General features: G+C 35.9%; 1 protein-coding gene across 3 annotated transcripts in view; it reads right to left on the reverse strand.

Moving 5' to 3' along the window:
• The window catches only part of Nbeal1 (neurobeachin like 1), a 187,922-nt gene extending 168,713 nt beyond the window's left edge, over positions 1-19,209 (reverse strand). For all 3 annotated transcript variants that reach the window (XM_071618886.1, XM_071618885.1, XM_071618884.1), the window contains exons 1-2: positions 19,109-19,209; positions 17,925-18,196 (exon numbers count right to left, since the gene is read on the reverse strand). In XM_071618886.1, the coding sequence (XP_071474987.1) occupies positions 17,925-17,975 (51 nt within the window). In that variant the 5' untranslated portion in view covers positions 17,976-18,196; positions 19,109-19,209. The remainder of the gene's footprint in view (positions 1-17,924; positions 18,197-19,108) is intronic.
• Between the last annotated feature and the right edge of the window lie 2,301 nt (positions 19,210-21,510).

Below are 21,510 nucleotides of genomic sequence, written 5' to 3' on the forward strand. Positions count from 1 at the left end.
GTAGAGCTCTTGCCTAGCATGTGCAAGGCACTGGGTTAGATACTTAGCACGACATAAAAATAAATAAATAAAATAAAGATATTGTGTCTGACTACAACTTAAAAATATATATACATTTAAAAATAAATAAAATAAAAAGTCACAAGAACACTATACAAAAATGCTTATACAAGCTTGATTTTTAACATTCCAAAGCTGCGAACAAAAATTCTATCAACAAGTTAATAGACAAATTGTGGTATATTAATAGAGTGGAATACCATTCAGGAATAAAAATGATTAAAGTAGTGGTTACCCAAATATTTGTATGTATCAAAATTCATCACCTTTGACACTTTACATATATTCATTTTTAAAAATTTTTTAGTTATAGACAGACACAATAATTTTATTGTATTTATTTATTTTTACATGGTGCTGAGGATCAAACACAGTGCCTCACACATGAAAGGCAAGTACTCTACCACTGAGCCACAACCCCAGTCCTAAATATATGCATTTTATGACTTGAAGTGACCTCTCAATAAAACTGAGTGGAAAAAAATATGACACATCAGAAATTTTTCTTTTAATTTTTTTTTTAGTTGTAGTTGGACACAATACCTTTATTTTATTTATTTATTTTTATATGGTGCTGAGGATCGAACCAGCACCAGAATGTTCCCAGAATGTCCCAGAATATGCAGGGACTGCTGACCTTTTGTGTATTTGTTTTTGTCTATTAATATACTGTTCCAAAATCAGCTTATAAATTACCACTATCTACATCATCACCTAGATATCAGAAGATGGAAATATTTCAGACAAAAAACAATCTCCTGTGACAAATTTTTTCAAGTTTTTTTTTAGTTGTTGATAGACCTTTATTTATTTATATGCGGTGTTGAGAATCAAACCCAGTTCCTCACACATGCCTGGCAAGTGCACTACCTGCGAGCCACAGCCCCAGCCCCTTTTCAAAAGTCTTATTATCTGCTTTTTACATTTCCAACTTTAATGTCGTTCATCTATTAATTTATTCACTTATCCATCCCAGAAGAACTCCAGAAATACAAGTATCTGGAGTTTTCCTGACCCCCATCTTTCCTAAAAAGCAGAGGATTACTTCTTGGTAAAAGTTAAACACAAAACAGTCCCACAACAATAAAAAATTAACACAATTCTCTTCATATTTTATTGAGGAACTCTACAGTATCTGGTTCAAATTCTAAAGGTCAGGGCTACTGAGTATTTGACAAGCACAGAGTTCTCCTGAGGATCTGAGAAAATATAAGGAAATAAATAGTACTGTTTTATTTTCTAAGATGAAAAGCACTTAAAAATGTTAAAACATCTGCCATGTACAAAGTGGTATAGCAGGCATTTTTGCAATATGTCATTTTATTTACTCCTTAAAACTATTCAGAAAAGGTTTACATTCTCCCTATTTTACATGTTACAAAAGGGCCAGTCTAAGGATATATATCTTAGCCAAAATCATACAGCTAACAATTAGCAGTGCTGGAATTAAAATGCAGCATACATGAACCCAATAAGTGCTCTTTCCATTGCACTACACTGTCTTTGAACTGTGTATAAATAAAATGGAGATTTAGTAGGCAAAAATGATAAAAGTGGAATTTAGAATCAGTAAATTCAAGGTACAGAAAAAAAACCAGCCAGCTTCAAAAAACAAACAAACAAAAAACAGCCAGCTTCAATATAACCTTAAAAAAAGTCCTAAAGGCCACAAAAAAGAAAGATCTCCACATATTAATTAAATCTCAAATTTAGTTACTTTCATGATTAAGATGAGTTTGGTACACTGAAACACCACAGTATGGACTTTTTCTCCCCATCTATATAATCTTTAGGAATATAACACATAAATATGTTAAGTAGTACAGGAATGCTGGCGCCAATTCAGTTTTACCTGGACTTTAACCCCTGATATTACCTTCATGAACAAGTCACCCTATGTTTTCACATTAATTTCTTCTTCTATAAACATAATGGGCTGGGGGTGTAGCCCAGTAGAAGCGCAGTTGCCTAGCATGCACAAGGTCCTGGGTTCAATTCCCAGCACAGCAAAAAAGTACACAATGATATTACCTATTTTACAGGATTGGTTTTGAAAATTAAATAACCTGATACCTGTAACAGGGCTTACAACAATGCCTAGCATACAAGTATATTCTCAATAAGTGTAAATTAATATTATCTTCATAACCAATTTTGGATCAAAATTAGAACTTCTACAAATGGAAATGTTTTATGTCATACATATTTGACTATTTCAAGATCCCCCATTCTAGCTGACTTAAGTGTTATTGTTTTCCTCTTAAATCTCTTTGCCTTTACTATTTGTGTGACTATGGGAAGGTTCCCTACCTAACTTCTTTGAACTATTCTTCACCTAAAAATGAAGATAATATTTCTTACCTCACAGAGTTGTTGAGAGTACTAAATAAAATAATACACATAAAGTATTGAGCAGTACCTGGCACTTAAGCATTCAAAACATATTGGCTACCACAATCAATACTACAATATAGACTCTGCCATCAAGTTTTTAGTCATTATGAATAATTTCTCCAAAAATAAAAATTTCTTTATATGAACATGACTAATAGAAAGATTTGCAGAGGGAAGACTTTTTTTTTTTTTTTTAGTCTAAGTTGCAGAAATTGACCTTAAACTTGGATCCTCCTGCCTCAGCCTCCAGAGCAGCTGGTATTACAGGTATGTGCCACAAGGCCCAGCTACTAAAAGATAGTTACATTCAATCCCGCTTCCAGATTCTTAATTAAGAATATATCCAAATGCAGACTGTACTTATGCTATTCATCCTCAGAATATAATGGTAAGTAATTCAAATTAAATCTATTCCTTAATACTCACCACTTCTGATACATAGGTATTCCCTAAAACAAGTGAACACACAATAAATTAGAGAATTTTCACATAAAAATATTAATTTCCTTCACTCTTTGGTTTATTTTGGTTTATTTTGTTGTTTTACCTTCTTAAATGGATGAGATACTAATTATCTACTCCTGTATAACATATTACCCTAAAATTTAGCAGCTTAAAATGACAGACATATATTATTTCACTGTTTCTTAAGGGGAAGGAATTCTAAGGCAGCTCAATTGAGGGGCGACTCAGCTTTTTTCAATGCCTTGTAATAACTATGTCAATTCACAATGTAGTAATATCAAAGCTCGACTGGATTGGAGGAATCACTTAAAAGCTTCATGTTTTCACTGGCAAGAAGCATTAGCTCTTCATAAGAGGGGTCTCTCTCCATTAGCCTACTCACAACGGAGCAGCTGAATTTCCCCAGAGTAAATGAAAAAAAAAAAAAAATGAGAGGGGAAACAATAGTGTCTTTTATAACCTAATTTCAGAAATAACATAGTGAAAGTTGCCAAATGCTCTTGATCACAAAGATCAACACGGGTACAATGCAGGAAGGAACTATACTACACAAGGCTGTAAATAACAAGACATAGGGATTTTAGAAGCTGGCTACCACAAATGACTAGTTTTTTTCATTTCCAACATTTAAAGTCATAAACATTCCTAATACAGTAGCTACCCTTCTGTCAAGTTCTAAAATGTACTTTCATCATTGAATTTAAAAAATCTTATTTTCTACTATTCTTCAGTCAGGCTTATTTTTAAAGTATATTTCTCACCTCCAAGATTTTTGTCTTTTTAAACTTCTTGCTATCAATTTCTTAACTACATTCTGGCCAAAAAGCATACTCTATTATTTCAGTAGTTTGAAATCTGTTGAAACTTCTTTTAAGGTTTATTATATCCTCATTGTTTGTAAATATCTGTGTGTTGAAAGGAATGTATATTGGGCGTTAAGTCTACATAAATACATCATAATTAAACCTTTACCTTTACTTTTTCTGTTCTATCAATTACTGAAAATTACTGAGAAAGGTTTGGTTTTAACTATTATTTTTTTTTTTTTTTTGGACTGAGGACTGAATCCAATGGCACTTTACCACTGAGCTACATCCCCAACATGTTTTATTTTATTATTTTGAGACAGTGTCTTGCTAAGCTGCCCAGACTGGTCCTTGAACTTGCGATCCTCCTGATTCAGCCTCCCAAGTCATAGCATTACAGGCATGAGGCATTACCCGGCTTTACATTAAAAAAAAAAAAATTAGCCTTACAAATTAGAATAATTTTTAAAATTAGCCTTTAAAATTAAAATACATTTTACAATTCCCCTTAGCGATATAATGTATGTGTCATGGTCTATCCATGTGAAAACCAGGTAACAGGTATTCATGCATTATCAATCCATACATCATGAATAAAACTATCAAACTGCAATTTAGGCTACCAGCATTTTTCAGTGTTCCATTAAATAATGAAATACTTTATAATAAATGTTGTCTTCTATAAAACACAAAAATCTGTTCAAGTTTGATTTTAATTCTTTAATCAAAGTTCTCATACTAATTTTATAATCTATATATTCCAATACCAACATATTTAGTCTTTCCCGTTTTCCTGATCTGTTTCTGTTGTCTCCTGTTGATTCTTATTCAAGGCAGTTTTCCTTGAAGTTCCCAAGTGGAAATAAGAGAGTGAAGTGGGTTGACTTGTAGTTCACCTTTATACCAAAGGAATAAGCCTTGAGATTATAAAGAAAAATCTACATTTCTCATGCTGGGTAGCTTCTTGGCTTTGATCTGGCCACTCCTAAAGCCAGGAAAATAAAAGCTCAAATTCAACAGGCAAAAAATAATTTCCATTTACTGATGTTCCTGCTTTCACTAAGATTTTGCTTTCTAATGCTTTCCTCTCCTGCCAGTTTTTCACAGCCTTTAAAATAATTCATTTTATCAAGAAATCTCAGTAATTTCAGAATAAAGATTAGTTCAAACATAGCATACTTTATTACTAGAAATAAAAATCTATACTAAGACACTTTTTTTTTTTTTATACTTTTTGGTCACGTCTTTTGTGACTATTAAGCTACTATACATTCTTTAAAACCTTGATCAAGGCTCAGGAGCATCTCAAGTTCAAGGCCAGCCTCAATAACTTAGTGAGGCCGTAAGTAACATAGTTAGATCCTAACTCAAAACAAAATTATTCTTTAAAACAGGATAGGGAGGGCTGAGGTTGTGGCTCAGCAACAGAGTGCTCGCCAAGCATATGCAAGTCCGTGGGTTCAATCCTCAGCACCACATAAAAATAAATAAGTGAAAAAAAGGTATTGTGTCCAACTACAACTAAAAAAATAAATATTAAAAAAAAAGCTTGGGACGTATCTCAGCGGTAAAGCACCCCTGAGTTCAATTCTCGGTACCATAAATAAATAAATAAATACCCTCCCTTGATCAATGCCACCTCTTCCACCGAGCCATCCCTGATGACGTATGACTTCTCTATCCTGCTTGCCTTTGTTTTCCTATATCTGGACTTACAACCTAAGTGGAAAACTAATTCTATTTAGAAAAGCATATTCTCAGGTGAAATACGTGAATTCATAGTCAATTAGATGAAAGCAAATATGTTAACAAAAAGAAAGCATATCATATCCAGGAAAAGCCAGGAAGCAATTTTAACATATATAAAGGAAAGAATATTAGAAGCAGGCTTAGAATATACCAATACCTAGTAAGAATGATTTCAAATTTTACTTTTTATTTGTTTGTTTGTTTTTGGTTCTGGTGATACTGGGGATTGAACCCAGGGTGCTTAACCCCTGAGCCACAACCATTTTTTTTTTTTTTTAAAGAGAGAGAGAGAAAGAGAGAGAGAGAGAATTTTAATATTTTTTTTTTTTTTTTAGTTTTTGGTAGACACAACATCTTTGTTTGTATGTGGTGCTGAGGATCGAACCCGGGCCGCACGCATGCCAGGCGAGCGCGCTACCACTTGAGCCACATCCCCAGCCCCGAGCCACAACCATTTTAAGACATGGTCTAATTAAGTTGCTGAAGGCCTCACTAAGTTGGTGAGACTGGCTTTGAACTTGCAATTCTCCAGTCTCAGCCTCCCAGGTTGCTGAGATTACAGGTATATGCTACCAAGCCTGGCTACTTTAAATATTTCATAAACCTTAAATAATTATCCCTTCAGGATGGAAATGGAGATCATGTGAAAAATAAGCCAGACTAAAAAATCAAAGGTTGAATGTTTTCTCTCATATGTGGAAGCTAGAGCAAAAATAGGGAAAAGTGGGGAAGTGGTCAGATATCAAAAAGATATACAGAAGATCATGGAGTAAAAAAAGGAGATTGAGAGAGAGGGAAAAGGACAGGAAAGGGGAGGAAATACAGAATGAATTTAAAGAAATCATGTTATGAGCATATATAAATATACAGGGAATTTCACCTGTATGTATAAATTACTAACCAAAAATAATAAAAGACCAAAACAGACATCAAAACCAGTGATACAGAATAAAACACAGTGACAAACCCACATGCAGTTATCTCATACTAGACAAAGGTGCCATAAACATACACTGGAGAAAAGATAGGCTCTTTGACAAATGGTACTAGGAAAACTGAAAATCCATATGTAATAAAATGAAATTAAACCCCTAACTCTCAATCTGCACAAAACTCAACTCAAAGTGGATCAAGAATGTAGGCATTAGACCAGAGACCCTGTGCCTACTAGAAGAAAAGGTAGGCCCAAATTTCCATCCTGTTGGCTTAAGAACTAAATTCCTCAACAAGACTCCTAAAGTGCAAGAAGTAAAATCAAGAATCAACAAATAGGATTGTATCAAACTAAAGCTTCTTCACAGCAAAGGAAACAATCAAGAACATGAAGAGATGAGACTGGGGCTCAATGGTAGCGCACTTGCCTGGCATGTGTGAGGCACTGGGTTCGATTCTCAGCACCACATATAAATAAATAAAATAAAAGTCTATCCACAACTAAAAGAATATTTTTTAAAAAATGAAGAGAGAGCCTACAGAATGGGAGAAAATTTTTGCCACCCATACCTCAGATCATTAATCTCCAGGATATATAAAGAATTCAAAAACTTAACACCAAAAAAATAAATAAATAATTCCATCAACAAACAGGCAAAGAAACTGAACAGGCACTTCAAAGAATAAGAAATATGATCAGTCAGCAAATATATGAAAAAATGTTCAACATCACTAGCCATTACAGAAATGCAAATTAAAACTACACTGAGATTTCACCTCTAGTCAGAATGGCAATTATTAAGAATACAAGTTGGGGCTGGGGATGTGGCTCAAGCAGTAGCGCGCTCACCTGGCTTGCGTGCAGCCCGGCGATCCTCAGCACCACATACAAACAAAGATGCTGTGTCCGCCGAAAACTAAAAACTAAATATTAAAAAAAAATTCTCTCTCTCTCTCTCTCTCTCTTTAAAAAAAAAAAAAAGAATACAAGTAACAATAAATGTTGGCGAAGATGCAGGGGAAAGGTACACTTAGTCCCATTGCTGGTGGGACTGCAAATTGGTGCAACCACTCTGGAAAGCAGCATGGAGATTCCTCAGAAAACTTGAAATGGAACCATCATTTGACCCAGTTATCTCATTCCTCAGTTTATACCCAAAGGACTTAAAATAAGCATACTATAATGACACAGCCACATCAGTGTTCATAGGAGCTCAATTTACAATAGCTAAGCTACGGAACCAACCTAAGTACCCTTCAAAAAATGAATGGATAAAGAAAATGTAGTACATAAGCACAATGGAATATTACTCAAACACAAAGAATGAAATTCTGGCATTTGCCAGTAAATGGATGGCACTAAGGCTATCATGCTAAGTGAAATAAATGAATCCCAAAAAACCAAGACTGAATGTTCTCTCATATGGGTGGATGCTGACTCACAATGGCAAGGGCAGAGTGAAGGTACAGGGGATTGGACAGGTGGGAATAGGAAAGACAGCAGAATGAATCAAACGTAACTTTACTATATTCACATACAAATACACAACTAGTGTAACTCCACATCAAGTACAACCACAAGAATAGGAAGTTATGTTCCATGTAGTTTAATGTCAAAATGCATTCTACTGTCATGTGTAATTAAAAAGAACAAATAAATTCAAAAAAAAATAAAAGATTGAGAGGAAAATCAGTAGAGCGGAGGAAGGAGAATAAGGGGAGGGGAGAGGGGAATGGATGGGGACAGGGATTGAAATCAAATTCCATGTCAAAACGAACTGAAATCGTATAATTATAATGCTTTAATAAAAAAAACCTTTAAAAATTTATACACACAGAATCATATTTATGCCCTATTTATATATAGCAAAAGGAAAATGATAAGAAAAGAACCTCCAAGAGAAAAGAGCCAAGAACAATAGAGAAGAATGGCCTAGGCAGTTATTTCCTAGGAACAGAACTGAGTTAAATCATGGAACTAAGGGTAGAGGAAGCAGGCAATATTTGCAGTTTTCACAACAGTTATAAACTATGTCTTATAAGCCTTTCACTCTTCCTTTTTGAAGAACTGCCGCAGTCCGGCTGCAGCAAAATAACGGGGGGGGGGGGGGGGGGGGGACACGGGACGACACAACTTGTGTAGATTGATACAGCAGGAGTAGGAGCCGTTTATTGTAGGACAATAGAGGTATTTATACATTCCACACAGCTTATCTTAATTAGCATAAACTAGATACATCAGTCAACCAATAAGGAATCTCCACACTTAATGGCTCGCTGGCTGGCGTTACTTCACAAACCACTCCCTCTGGCATTTTGCCAGGCGCCATCCTGACTTGTTTACAGACTCTAACAAAGAACTTTTCTTTTGTTTTGTTTTTTGGTACCAGGAATTGAACCAGGGGCACTTTACCCACGAGCCACATCCCCAGCCCTTCTTGTTTTTTATTTTGAAAAAGAGTCTAAGTTGCTGAGGCTGGCTTTGAACTTGCGATCCTTCTGCCTCAGCCTCATAAACTGCTGGGATTACAGGCATGTGCCACTGCATCCACCTAAAGAGTCTATATTGAAGCATTCCTATCTCAGTTTCACAAGTATACATTGGGTTTGAAGGGGATATCAATAGTATCTTCAGAATGCAAAGTGTTTAGTATCAAGAAAATAACAATTGGATGTGATATATATCTTAAGATTCTGTGTTTCAAGACTGATAGCATTACTGAATAAGAGTCTTTTAAGTTCTTAAGATAAAAATAAAGTTCATTTTACATATGGCAGGGATATGAACAATTGTAATCAAGAAAGCAGACTGTGGGCTAGGCAAGATGGCACATGCCTGTAATCCCAGGGACTCGGGAAACTGAGGCAGGAGGACTGCAACTTCAAAGCTAACCTCAGCAAAAGCAAGGCACTAAGCAACTCAATGGGACCCTGTCTCTAAATAAAATATAAGGCTGGGGATATGACTCAGTGGTCAAGTGCCCCTGAGTTCAATCCCCAGTACCAAAAAAAAAAAAAAAAAAAAGAAAGCAGGGGCTGGGGATGTGGATCAAGTAATAGCGTGCTCACCTGGCATGCGTGAGGTGCTGGGTTCGATCCTCAGCACCACATAAAAATAGAATAAAGATGTTGTGTCCACCGAAAACTAAAATATATATTTAAAAATTTTTTTTCTCTCACTCTCACTCTCTCTCTCTCTCTAAAAAAAAAAAAAAAGAAGAAGAAGAAGAAGAAAGAAAAAAAGAAAGCAGAATGTGGTATATTGGATACTTGTTCCATTTTTATTTGGGCGGGGAGAGATGGGAGTACCAGAGATTGAACTCAGGTTTTGTATTTTATTTAAAGACAGTGTCTCATTGAGTTGCATAGCACCTCACTTTTGCTGGCTTTGAACTACGATCCTCCTGCCTCAGCCTCCCAAACTTCTAGGATTACAGGGGGTCCGCCACCACACCTGGCTACCAGTCATTTTTTATTCTCTTTCCATTCAAACTCCTTACAAACACTTCTTCCTCTATCATCTTTTTTTAAAAACAGAAAAAAATATATATGATATTTACTACATGCCTAAGACATGAGAGTTTTAGACTCATTCTCTACCCTCTTAAATGATAATGTTCTCTAGGACTTCCTTTTACCTTACTTTCTTCTTACACACAAATAACTGCCAATATGGCAACTCTCAAATCTTTATTTCCAGCACAGACTTCCTTTTTAAACTCCAAACCCATATGTGGAGTATTTCTACCCACATAAATTCTTACCTGAAAGCTTTGTGGTCTTGTACTAGCTAACTTTGTGAATGGAATGTCCAAATATCAGTTTCAAAAAAAACTTGGAAATTATTTAGACTCTTCTACATTTACAAATTATGCTAGAGGTACACAAATTAAATGCTACCAATTCTACCTTCTACCAGAGAAATTTGGATTATGATAATCAAAAGAAAAGAAAAAAAATTCTTGCATCTTAACAATTTTTAGAGTAGTAGTAAAATGCTCAAGTCAAATCACAAAAGCAACATTTATTTCCTAAGGGCTATTCCCAGGTCTACTGATATAAAATATACTCTTTCTTGTTTTGACGTCCAAACACATATTGGTATCCACTAAAGGCTTTTAATAATCATGTTTTTTTTTTTAAAGTCAAAGAATATTTCCTTCCTTATAAGGTCATTAAGCCATAAAAAATCAAGAGCCATTGCAATACTTTGAACATGTCAGAGACTTAATATAGATTCAATTAAGCTTCAATTTTACGGGTAGATATGTATTGGTCCATCATACTAAGAGCTTTATGTAGAATTACAACCAACACTGTACTAATATAAATTATCAATTTTCTCATTAGAAGAGCATTCATTCCATTTTTTCCAAATATGTATAAGAAGAGGTATTTTCCTTTTTACCTGAATAAAATATCTCTAAATTCTATTTTGACTATAAAGAAAAACTTTTATTCTGAAAAGGAAGTTTACTCTGAGCTCACTGCAAAACTATCTATTTCAGTCATATTCCAGATTTAGAAGGACAAAGGCCAACAGCAGGAAATGGAGCATCACCAAGGTCCAAAACAAACTCAAATTATAGTGGGAAGAAAAAAACTCAAATGAGTATTCAAGATAATTAAGCACTCTGCTTGAATGCAAGACTAAATAAGTACAAATGAAAAATTATTTAAGACATTCATAAACACAGTTTCATTATTATTAATAAAAAGATGAGAATACAACCCTCAGTTATCATACAATATATAGGCCAAATGGAAGTGTCTGGGAATAATATTCCAGACACAAATGTATATTTGAAGAATACAAATAAAGATTACGTGTTTATATTTCTTACTCTTTTTTTAATATTTATTTTTTAGTTGTAGTTGGACACGATACCTTTATTTTGTTTATTTTTATGTAGTGCTGAGGATCAAACCCAGGGCTTCACATGTGCTAGGCAAGCACTCTACAGCTGAGCCACAACCCCAGCCTCATATATTTCTTACTCTTAAGGTACATCTACATACAATCAATTTTTTCTCAACAACTTTGATGTGTACAATAGTGGTTTTGGGGGCTTTTTTTTTCATTTAACAGATGAGAAAACTAACATATAAAGAAACTAGGTAATCTCCTTTCAGGTCACTAAAACCAGAAGTATAACTAGAATTAAATCCTGACTCCAATCCTGTTAGCTCTGCAGAATTTTCAGTGTAAATTGAATTTAAAAAAAAAAAAAAAAAAAACCACTAATGAACCCTGAATTTCACCCCTTTGCCATATTTCATAATGCCACAGTTTTAAGTCATTTTGTATCTTTTTACTCAGTTTTAATGCATTTGATACTTTAAACCAGAACAAAAAATACCTTAATTGAAAACACCTAAGAATTTGATATCTAAAAATTCTTCATCCCTAAGAATTTGAAAACTTCAATTTCCCTCATATATATTCTGGTGACCAACTGCAGCATTCCCACAAAGACTAAATTTCTAATAGACATACATCTTTATACCTATCTGAGGGCAACAGATGAGATAGGGTTTATGATACATATGTCTTTCTGTGAAAATCCATGAATTCCAAAAAGGTACGTAATTCCAAAAGCTGGTATAAAGTTGTTCTCTATTTTTGTTTCTTTGTCTGCCTTACGTTAAGCATGCTAAGTGACGAAATATTGTCAAAAGACAGTAGACATGATGCCTACTACATATTACATAAACTAAAATCTTCAGACATTAAGTAATTTTGCCTTCTATACTTCTATACTTGTTAAATGTAACAAAACATTTAACAGCTAGCTGTTAACTACTGAACTAAAATCCAGATACCAGATTAAACCTTTTCAAAATAATTTTTAACTTATAAGAGCTATATGAAATGCACTGTTAATCAAATCCTTGACCCTGGGTGGGGATGACCATCTGGAAGCAAGTAAGTTCAGACTACATAATTTTAATCAGTAGTCTTAGACACTAGTGATGAATCTTTAGAGGAAAGAAGCCTTAGATAATCCGAAATCATTCTGCTTATATATATTATGTAATAACTACATAAGGTTAACAACCTATTATGAAGATTAATTTTCTAACATTGCAATTAAATCCTATCCCTAAAAGGACAAAGGGGGAAAAAATCATACTGAAAAGTTTGCTAACAAAACAAACTGCACACCACAAAAAATGTCAGGTAATAGATACGCTAATCAGCTTGATTTAATCATTCCACCATGTATGTCTATATCAAAACATCACACCGTACCCCATAAACACATACATTATTTGTCAACTTAAAATAAGATAAAAATTCACAGGTTTTTACCTAAATTCTTTTCAAATATTAAGTTTAATATGTTAAGATCTATCTTCTAAAAACTGAAACTAGTAATTTCTTTTAATTCGACTTAAAGGATTTTGATCAAGAGTATTTAGGTTTACAATCACACCCAGACTAATAGGCAGAAGACATATTTCCCATTAGCACTCTTTTGAGAAAGCAATATTACACAAGGGATATTTCTGAGGAAGTCCTACTACCTACAAAACCTACTAAGCTTTTATAATGTTCAGTAACAACTTTCAAAACATTGCATTCCATAAAAACACTATCATGGAACTTTAATATTAACCCATTACTGATACACTGTGGATGACCTGTGCCAAGGTTAGCTCTGTGGCAAAATGGAAGATATCTTAACCTTACTGTTCTGAACCAGAACTTGATAAATCTTCAAAGTTGTCTTTAGTCAAGTTTGTATGTGATGTCTTATGTAAAAAAACAAACAAGGTAAGGCAGCACAATAGTAGACATTGTTTAAATTTTAATAATTAATGATGAACTTGAGAGAGGGAAAGTTCTAGGGAATTATATTAGCCAAATTATATTGTTATATGGTGTGCATGTACAAATATGTAACAACAAATCTCATCATTATGTACAAATATAAAAATGCACCAATTAAAATATGAAAAAGAAAAAAATGAATTTGATACTAAAGAAAAACAACTTGGCAGGATGCTAGCAAATCAAATCATTGTTCTGAAATTTTTTTTTTAAATCAAACATTTATGCTGCATGCCTTCCCTTCAAGAAAATGTATCAATAACTGATGAAGGAATATTTCTGTGTGTTCTAATAAATGAAAAGAATATAGTTTTGCAAAATCCTAATGAAATAATACAGTTAGGCAAAAATCACTGGTGACTGCCTTCTATATCTGTTATAGAACCTGAATCAGTTAAGTATTATATTAGCCAGTCTACAAACATCAGCAGAGAGAACTAAAATCAAGGAAAGTCAACTAGCAAAAACAAAACAGAGTTTAGAAAACTCTGAGGTCAAAAACCTGGTTTCTTTTTTTTTTGTCAATGTTTTGATTTTTAAGGGTTACTACTGTCAGTCTATATTAATTTAAAATCTAACTTTTAAGAAAAAAATAAAATAAAGAGACCTATATCCAAATATAGTTCTATTTCTGAGTTACAAGAGGGTTAGAATTTCAACATATAAATTTGGGGGGAACACAATTCACTTAATAGCAATGCATCTATTTTCAGGTCCTGAAACTTTCCATGTTTATTCTCAAATCTTCACACATGTTATCACTAGCTTTTGGGTGCTTTTTCCCTATTAGGAGTTTAGCATCTATTCTTCAGATCTCAGGATATTCTTCATTAAATATCAGTATTGAATGAATTGTCCCATTGTCTGTATTACTCTATCTCATTTATGGAAATCTGTCCTCTGACATCTTGTCCTTAATTATTCTTTGTGGTTATATTAATCTCTTACCCTTAAACAATATGTTCTATGATGTAGGAATAATGTTTTATGCCTATATTCAGTTTCTAATTCATTTCATGAAATTATATTTTATTTTTATTTTTGCTTTATTTGAATGTGTTGTATTCTTTGTATTACAGAAATAAATTCTTTGTAATTTGAAAAAAAAGATTTCTTCAACAAACAGCAAGGAAGAAAGTCTGGTAAGGATGAACCTGTACATTTAAAAGTTTCACAGATATTTTCAACAAATACAATGCTTATACTTTATTTAAATATTGAGTTAGGGCTGGGGTTGTGGCTCAGTGAGAGCACTCGCCTAGCACGTGCAAGGCCCTGGGTTTGATCCTTTGCACCACATATAAGTAATTAAATAAAGGTCAACCAATAACTAAAAAAATTTTTTTAATACATAAATAAATGTTAAGTTAAACAGTGGGAAAATAAGAATAGGACACTTGCAGAAAAGTTAGTACATGACCACAAATTTGATAATTTAAAGAATTACTGTGTTGGACCAGGTTTTGTGGAATAGGTCTATAATCCCAGAGGCTCTGGGAGGCTGAGGCAAGAGGATCACAAGTTGAAAGCCAAGATCACCAACATGGCCAGGCTCAGCAACACAGTGAGGCCCTGGGAAACATAGTGACACCCTATCTCAAAATGGAAAATAAAAAAAGGGCTGAGGATGTGGCTCAGTGATTAAGGATCCCTGGGCTCAATCCCTGATACCAAAAAAATACTGTATTGTAGATTAACTATGGGTAAGATCACAAATTGGGATTTGCTTTAAAATGATTCAGGATAGATATAGGGGATATGAAAGGTTACAGAGATGAAAAATGACTGAATACAAACTTATCAAACTTATCATTGTTGAAACAAGGTGACAGATACAAAACAGTTAACCCTTCTTCTCTACTTTGTGCATGCTTGAAATTTTCCATAATGAAAGCTTAAGAAAGGACAACTAAAAGGTTTTATACAATAAGCTACAGAATAAGAAAAAAAAAAAAAAATCCTACCTATCCCTCAGAGGTCAAAACAAACAAAAATCTTAACTAAGAAGTAAGACAAAACATTCTCCCTGTATACACACTCTTACTCAACAAATAAGAAAACTGAGACTCAAAGAGGTAAGTCTTGCTCAAGGTCACAAAAGAGAATAGCAGCAGAATCAAAATTAGACTTCACAATCATAAGCCCACAAAAAAAGTCTAAGAAATTCTAAGAACTAAGTTACAGAAAACATTTTTACAAAAAGATCTGAGCAGTCCTGAAGTCATGTGAAAGCTCATCAAAACTGTAAAAAGCAAACAAAAAAAGGCTTAAAAGTTTGTTGGATGGGGGAAAAGTCAGGTGATTTCTGAGGAGCTAACTACTAGGAACAATTATAGCTAGAAAATCCAAAGAACTAAGTATTCAGTGATCATCCTCATTAGGAAGAAGAATTAAATCTATTTGCTGGATTTGGTAGGTATCTTATTCAAGGTGTCTTCAGAAGAAAAAGTTATTATCTAATAAGTACATTATCTATAAAATGATGAAACATGATTTTAAATATTTTTTTGAAAACAACTGAAAAAATATGTCTTATTAAGTATACGCCATAATTTTTTTTCTTTTGTAATGGAGATTGAACCCAGAGGCTCTTAACAACTGAGCTACGTCCCCAACCCTTTTTATTTTTTATTCTGAGACAGGGTCTTGCTAAGTCCTTAGAGTCTCACTAAGTTGTTGAGATTGATCTCGAACTTGCAAAATCATCCTGCTTCAGCCTCATGAGTCACTAGAATTACAGGCATGCACCACTGTACATGGCTACACAGGACTTAATCTTAAACATAAAATAAGAATTTATCTTCCTATTCAAGAAAAAACAGGTTTCAAAATTTGACCATAGGGGGCTGGAAACAATAGCTCAATGATAAGAGTGTTTGCCTGGCACAAAGTAGAGTTGAGTTCAATCCCTAGCTCAGCAAAAAATAAAATAAAATTGACCATGAGGACCCTTCATTATTAAGAACAGAAAATTTAAAATGAATTTAAGGGTTCATACTTATATAAAAGTCACTAAGTGTCGGGCGCACACCTGTAATCCTAGAGGCTAGGGAGACTAAGGCAGGAGGATCTCGAGTTCAAAGTCAACCTCACCAAAAGCCAGGTGCTAAGCAACTCAGTGGAACCCTGTCTCTAAATAAAATACAAAACAGGGCTGGAGATGTGGCTCAGTGGTCAAGTGCCCCTCAGTTCAATCCCCGGTACCCAAAAAAAAAAAGTCACTAAGAATAAAATTCAGTGTATGCCAAGGAACTACATACACTATCTTTTCAACAAGCACTGTGTCACTTAAATATTAAATCTACACAAAAACAATATAATTTATTAATAAAACCATGTAACCTCATTTACCTTTTGTCATTCTGAAAACAATGAAAGCTTATCTTTTCAATAAATTGTTTTTAAATTACTAGACATTCATATTAAAATTTCATTTAAATTTTTGGCCAACATGTGTTAGTTACTATTTTCAAGAGTCTGATGATTTGGATTAATTTATTATTGGAAGAATTGTCTATTTTTAAAAAGATATTTCTGGCATTAAAGTACAGAAGACTAAAAGCTATTTTAAAAATTTATATTAAACATGTCAAGGTATATGTCATTTAATAATTATAATGCCTATCAAACCAAGAAGTTAAAAAAATATTTTGAAGAACTGAAAGCATAAGAAAGGAGGCTAAAGGGATAATGCTGAAATAAATGCTATAACTTGAGAATTTCACTACCCAGACCTAAATTAACTTGAATAGATTAGGGATGTTTCTCCGACCCTTGCCAGTATCTTCAGAGTAGATACTTGAAAATGTGTTTTTATGATACACTCTTCTCAATAACCTAAAATCAAAGATAAAATCAAAGCTATCATGTAAAAATACACATAAAGACAAGAAAGAAAAAGGAAATTATTTTTTGAATAACAAAAATAAAAATGTTAAGGCAGCCACAATAGTTAAAAGCATGGACATGAGTCAGGCACTACTGTGTTTCAGGTTCACCCCTGCATCAGTTTTCTCAGCAGTAAAAGTGGATAGTTATAAATCAACCTCCCAGAACTGTAGTGAAGAGCAACTGAGACAAGGCTCTCAAGTGTTAGCATAGCAATCAATAACCTTTATATACAACTTAAAAGGTTAGCTATGAGAAAAATGCTTAATGCCTTCCTCACGAAAAAGGCTCTATCCTACTCCCACTTGTAGGGGGAAAAAAAAAAAAAAGCATAAACAAAAATAAAAACTTTTTAGCCGGGCATAATGGCAAATGTCATCCCAGCTACACTGGAGACTGAAGCTGGAGGATCACAAGTTTCAGCCCAGTCTGAACAACTCAGGGAAACCCTTCCCAAATTAAAAAAGGGCTGAGGATGTAGTCCAATGGTAGAGTGCCCCTGGATTCAACCTTTAGTAAGAAAAGGTTGGTTTTATTTTTTTCCTCTTAAGAGAATAATTTGACTTACACAATTTTGAAATAACTGAAGACAAGAATCAAATAAAAGACTCTATAGTCTGTCAATATTATGTATGTATTCAAACCTGAAGAGTGGGAAATGGAAAATCCCTTACATGTTTTTAGTTTGGGGTCATTAGAATGAATAAATACCCTATTATCCATTAAATAAAGTCTGGTTACAAAATTTTATAGTGAAGTATTTTTAAAATAGAAATAAAAAGGAAAGCAGTTACCTTTGTACAATAAAGCATCCAAAGTTCAAAGAGTCTCTCTCTGGATGCCATTCTGGCTTTCACTCTGGCACTTTTATTTTCCTCAAAAAATTATGTTCAAGACCACAGCAAGTTCATTTTATTTTCCAAGTTTCTCAGTCGTTACAGTAAAGCTCACAGCAGTAGAGCAAACAAAAATAAGTGAAACAATTGGACTCTCTGGTCAACAAAAGGCAGTTTCAGTGGTTACTTCAATATATCCTCATCAGTGGTAGCTAGGCAATTAAATAAATCTGTGAAAGAAAAAACAAAGTCCAAAGGTTGGTTCAAAAGAGGTCGTATTTTTAAAAAAGAATCTAGACTTGTCAGAAACAAGGGATTTATCTGCTTGAGTTGATACCATCAATGGGATAAACTTTTATACTTTTTAGATTTCATAGACACTTTAGATTCAGGAAAACACAGCAATTAACAAAATATATAATATCAATATTAAGTCCTAGAATCTACAGCACATTTATGAGTACGAACACCCAAAAATGCATTAAGAATACGTGCAAGTCTCCCTTTTCACTCACATACATTTTATAAACGTAAGGACAAAGCCATCTCCCACCGCCCCCAAACCCGGTGCTGGGGATGGAACCAGGGCCTCATGCATATGAGTCAAAGCACATATTTCAAACACAAAAAATCTCTCAGAAATTTCTAGTGTGTTTCTTAAAGTTGTTGGGAATGTTTGTTGCGTTGCAGGGCAGGGCGTGGGGGAGGGCGGGAGGAATTTGGTTTGTTTGTTTTAACAATCTTCAGAGAGTGAAAGTCAACCTGTCCACCTGGCCTCTCTACCTCTCCATCCAGGAAGAAGAGTGGAGCACGCACACACAGCTAGGAAAAGATCCCGGGAAAACCTCCAAGTGTTACGGGGATCTTTAAATTTCCTCCCCGCATCCCAGACAACCCAAGCAGAGGCAAACTTAAGATATGCCAAAGCTGCCAAGAAAAGCTTTAGAAATGAGGCAACGCCAGCTTGGCGTCCCCCGACCCGCAACCGATGCCAGCCGGACTACAGCAGGACACGCCCGGGACAGCCTGGCCCCCTCACCGCCGCCCCTCGCTCTACCGTCCCTCCACTACCAAGCACCCCTCCCATTTCACACCGCGCGGCTCCCTCTTCCCAATCTCCCCTTTCCCCTCCCTGCGCTCACACAGGGTGCCAGTCGCCGCCACCCGGCCGCCGTCTCTCTTGCTGCCCTCGCCCCCTTCCCAGGGCGAAGCCCAGTGTCAACCCGCAGCCGGGCAGGCGAGGGAGGCGGGGCGGCGAAGGCACGAGGCGGGGCGCGAGGGCGGGAGGAGCCGGGGCGGGGCGGCCCTGGGCTAATCATTCCGGGCGCTAGGGATTTACCCGGCCCTCGGGCTGCCGCTCTTCAATGGTCGCTTCGGCTAGGCAGGGGCGGATGACTAGAAGCCACGCCCCAGCATACCTGCGCAGCCGCAGTCGACCAGGCTCCTGCGGGAGTACTGCGCGGCTGGCGCCAGCCCGGGCGCCCTTGTCAATCTTCTCCAAGAAGAGAAGGCCGACGTGCTGACGTCCGTGCCCGCCCCGCCCCGCCTCGGAACCCACAGACAACTTTCAGCGCGTGGCGTCATTTCCGCGGATCACAAGGGTCTTGAGTTTTGATTTCTTTGTGGAAGTAGGATCGGTCTTGGGAGTTTGTAGTAACGTTAAAAAAAAAAAAAACACTAATTCCTAAGGAAAAAAAAAAATTCGTTTCCCTGAGCGCGTCTGTTTTGTGCCGGGAATTTTCGCTGTCGAATCAAAGGATTTATTTTACCACTGCTGAACACTGGGTTTTGCTCTTTTAGGAGAAGCAAAAAGCAGACGACTGGGTTTACTAGCTATAGACAGCTTTCAGGGGATGTTTGTTTAGAGGAGGAAAAACGCGTAAGATGAATTACCTTTTAAAACTAAATGTTTACACAAAATTATTGTGAAAAATTTCAAGCATCTACAAAAATAGACTAGAAGTTGCTCCGTGGTAGAGCTCGCTCTTGGGTGAGTATTTAGGTTCATTCCTGCCAAGTTTAATAGAACCTCATTAAATTGCTGAGGTTAGTCTAAAAATTGCCATCGTTCTGCCTCAACCTCCCCAGTCCCTAGGATTACAGGCCCGGGCCACCGTGCTCGGTTTGCCCTTCCACTTTTTAAAAACCTGCAGCGGAGACAGGGCTGTGTGCGTCTAATCCCAGCGACTCGGGAAGCTAAAGTGGGAAGATCTAATGGAATGTTCAAGGCCAGCCTGGGCTAAATTGCAAGACCTGTTTCAAAAGAAAATACTGGATTCTCATGTAGCTCAGTGGTAGAGCGTCCCTGAGTTCGATCTCCAAGCAAGGACCTGCACCTTTATCCCACTCTTGCCTGTCTGATTTCTCCCAACTATTCTGGTCTTCCCATATCTCGCTTGAGATATTTAATTTCCGCGCTGCTCCTCAAATGCACGAAGCATATTTCAACGTCAGGAATTTTCACACGCTTCCCCTCTCCCTGGTATATTTTTTCCCTAGATGTTTGCACATAGTCTTTAAGGGCTCTGCTCAAGACTTATCTGAGAAGCATTCCCTAAGACTTCATAAATAGTAACCTTTCTTCCTTCATTTTTCATTGTAGCACTTATCAACTGATATATAACTTATTTGTTGTGTGTTCCGCTATAGTAAGCACCATGAAAACAAGGACTTTATTCACTGCTGTATTTTTAGGTCCTTGAACAATGTCTTACACATAGGAGTTAAATATTTGCAGATTATGTGAATAAAGGGAATGTTCTGTTTCCCCATTATTTCTATACCATTCCATCTCCAGCTCTCCTATAAATTGTTAGTTTACAAGATTTTGGACTCTTCGTGGGACTATTGCTTTAAAAAATTAGGGCAAAAAGTAATAAACGTTACTTTTTGTGTGGTACTGGAGTTGAAGCCTGGGAGCTCTACCACCACCCCAGCCCTTTTCTCTTTTGAGACAGGGTATTCCAAGCTGGCCTCTAGCTTATGATCCTCCTGCCTCAGCCTTCCCTGTCATTGAGATCAGAGGCATGGGGCACTTTTAGGCAAAGGTGGATAATATTGTACACTTGTTTCTCAAAAACTTTTTTGTGTGTATGTGGGGGAGAGGGGAGGGCAATGGTACTGGGGATTGAACCTAGGGGTGTGACACTCCCTGCTGAGATTCAGAGATGGAAGTATTTTGCTTTGGTATTTACCTAAGGGAGAGAGACAGGCCAAAGCTTGCCACTAGAAAAGAGAGCTCCAGAAGACTGATCTACCCTAGGTAATCTAATGAAGGACTAGTAACATTTAACCTGCATGGCAGGTGCCTCCTGTCTGCCCCATCGGAGGTCTCAAGCAACACACTGAGGAATTTAAAATCAGGGGCCTTAGATGTGGAAATCACTGCACAAAGTTAGTAAATTCAGGGCCAGGTCAGACACAGTGGTGGATGCCTGTAATCACAGTGATTCAGGAGGCAGAGCGGTGGGGATCACAATTGGAGGCGAGCCTCAGCAACTTAGCCAAACTTTGTCTCAAAATAAAAAAATAAAAAGGGCTGGGG

This window comes from Marmota flaviventris, chromosome 11 (genome assembly GCF_047511675.1).
Source record: "Marmota flaviventris isolate mMarFla1 chromosome 11, mMarFla1.hap1, whole genome shotgun sequence".
In the NCBI taxonomy this organism is placed as follows: Eukaryota; Metazoa; Chordata; class Mammalia; order Rodentia; family Sciuridae; genus Marmota; species Marmota flaviventris.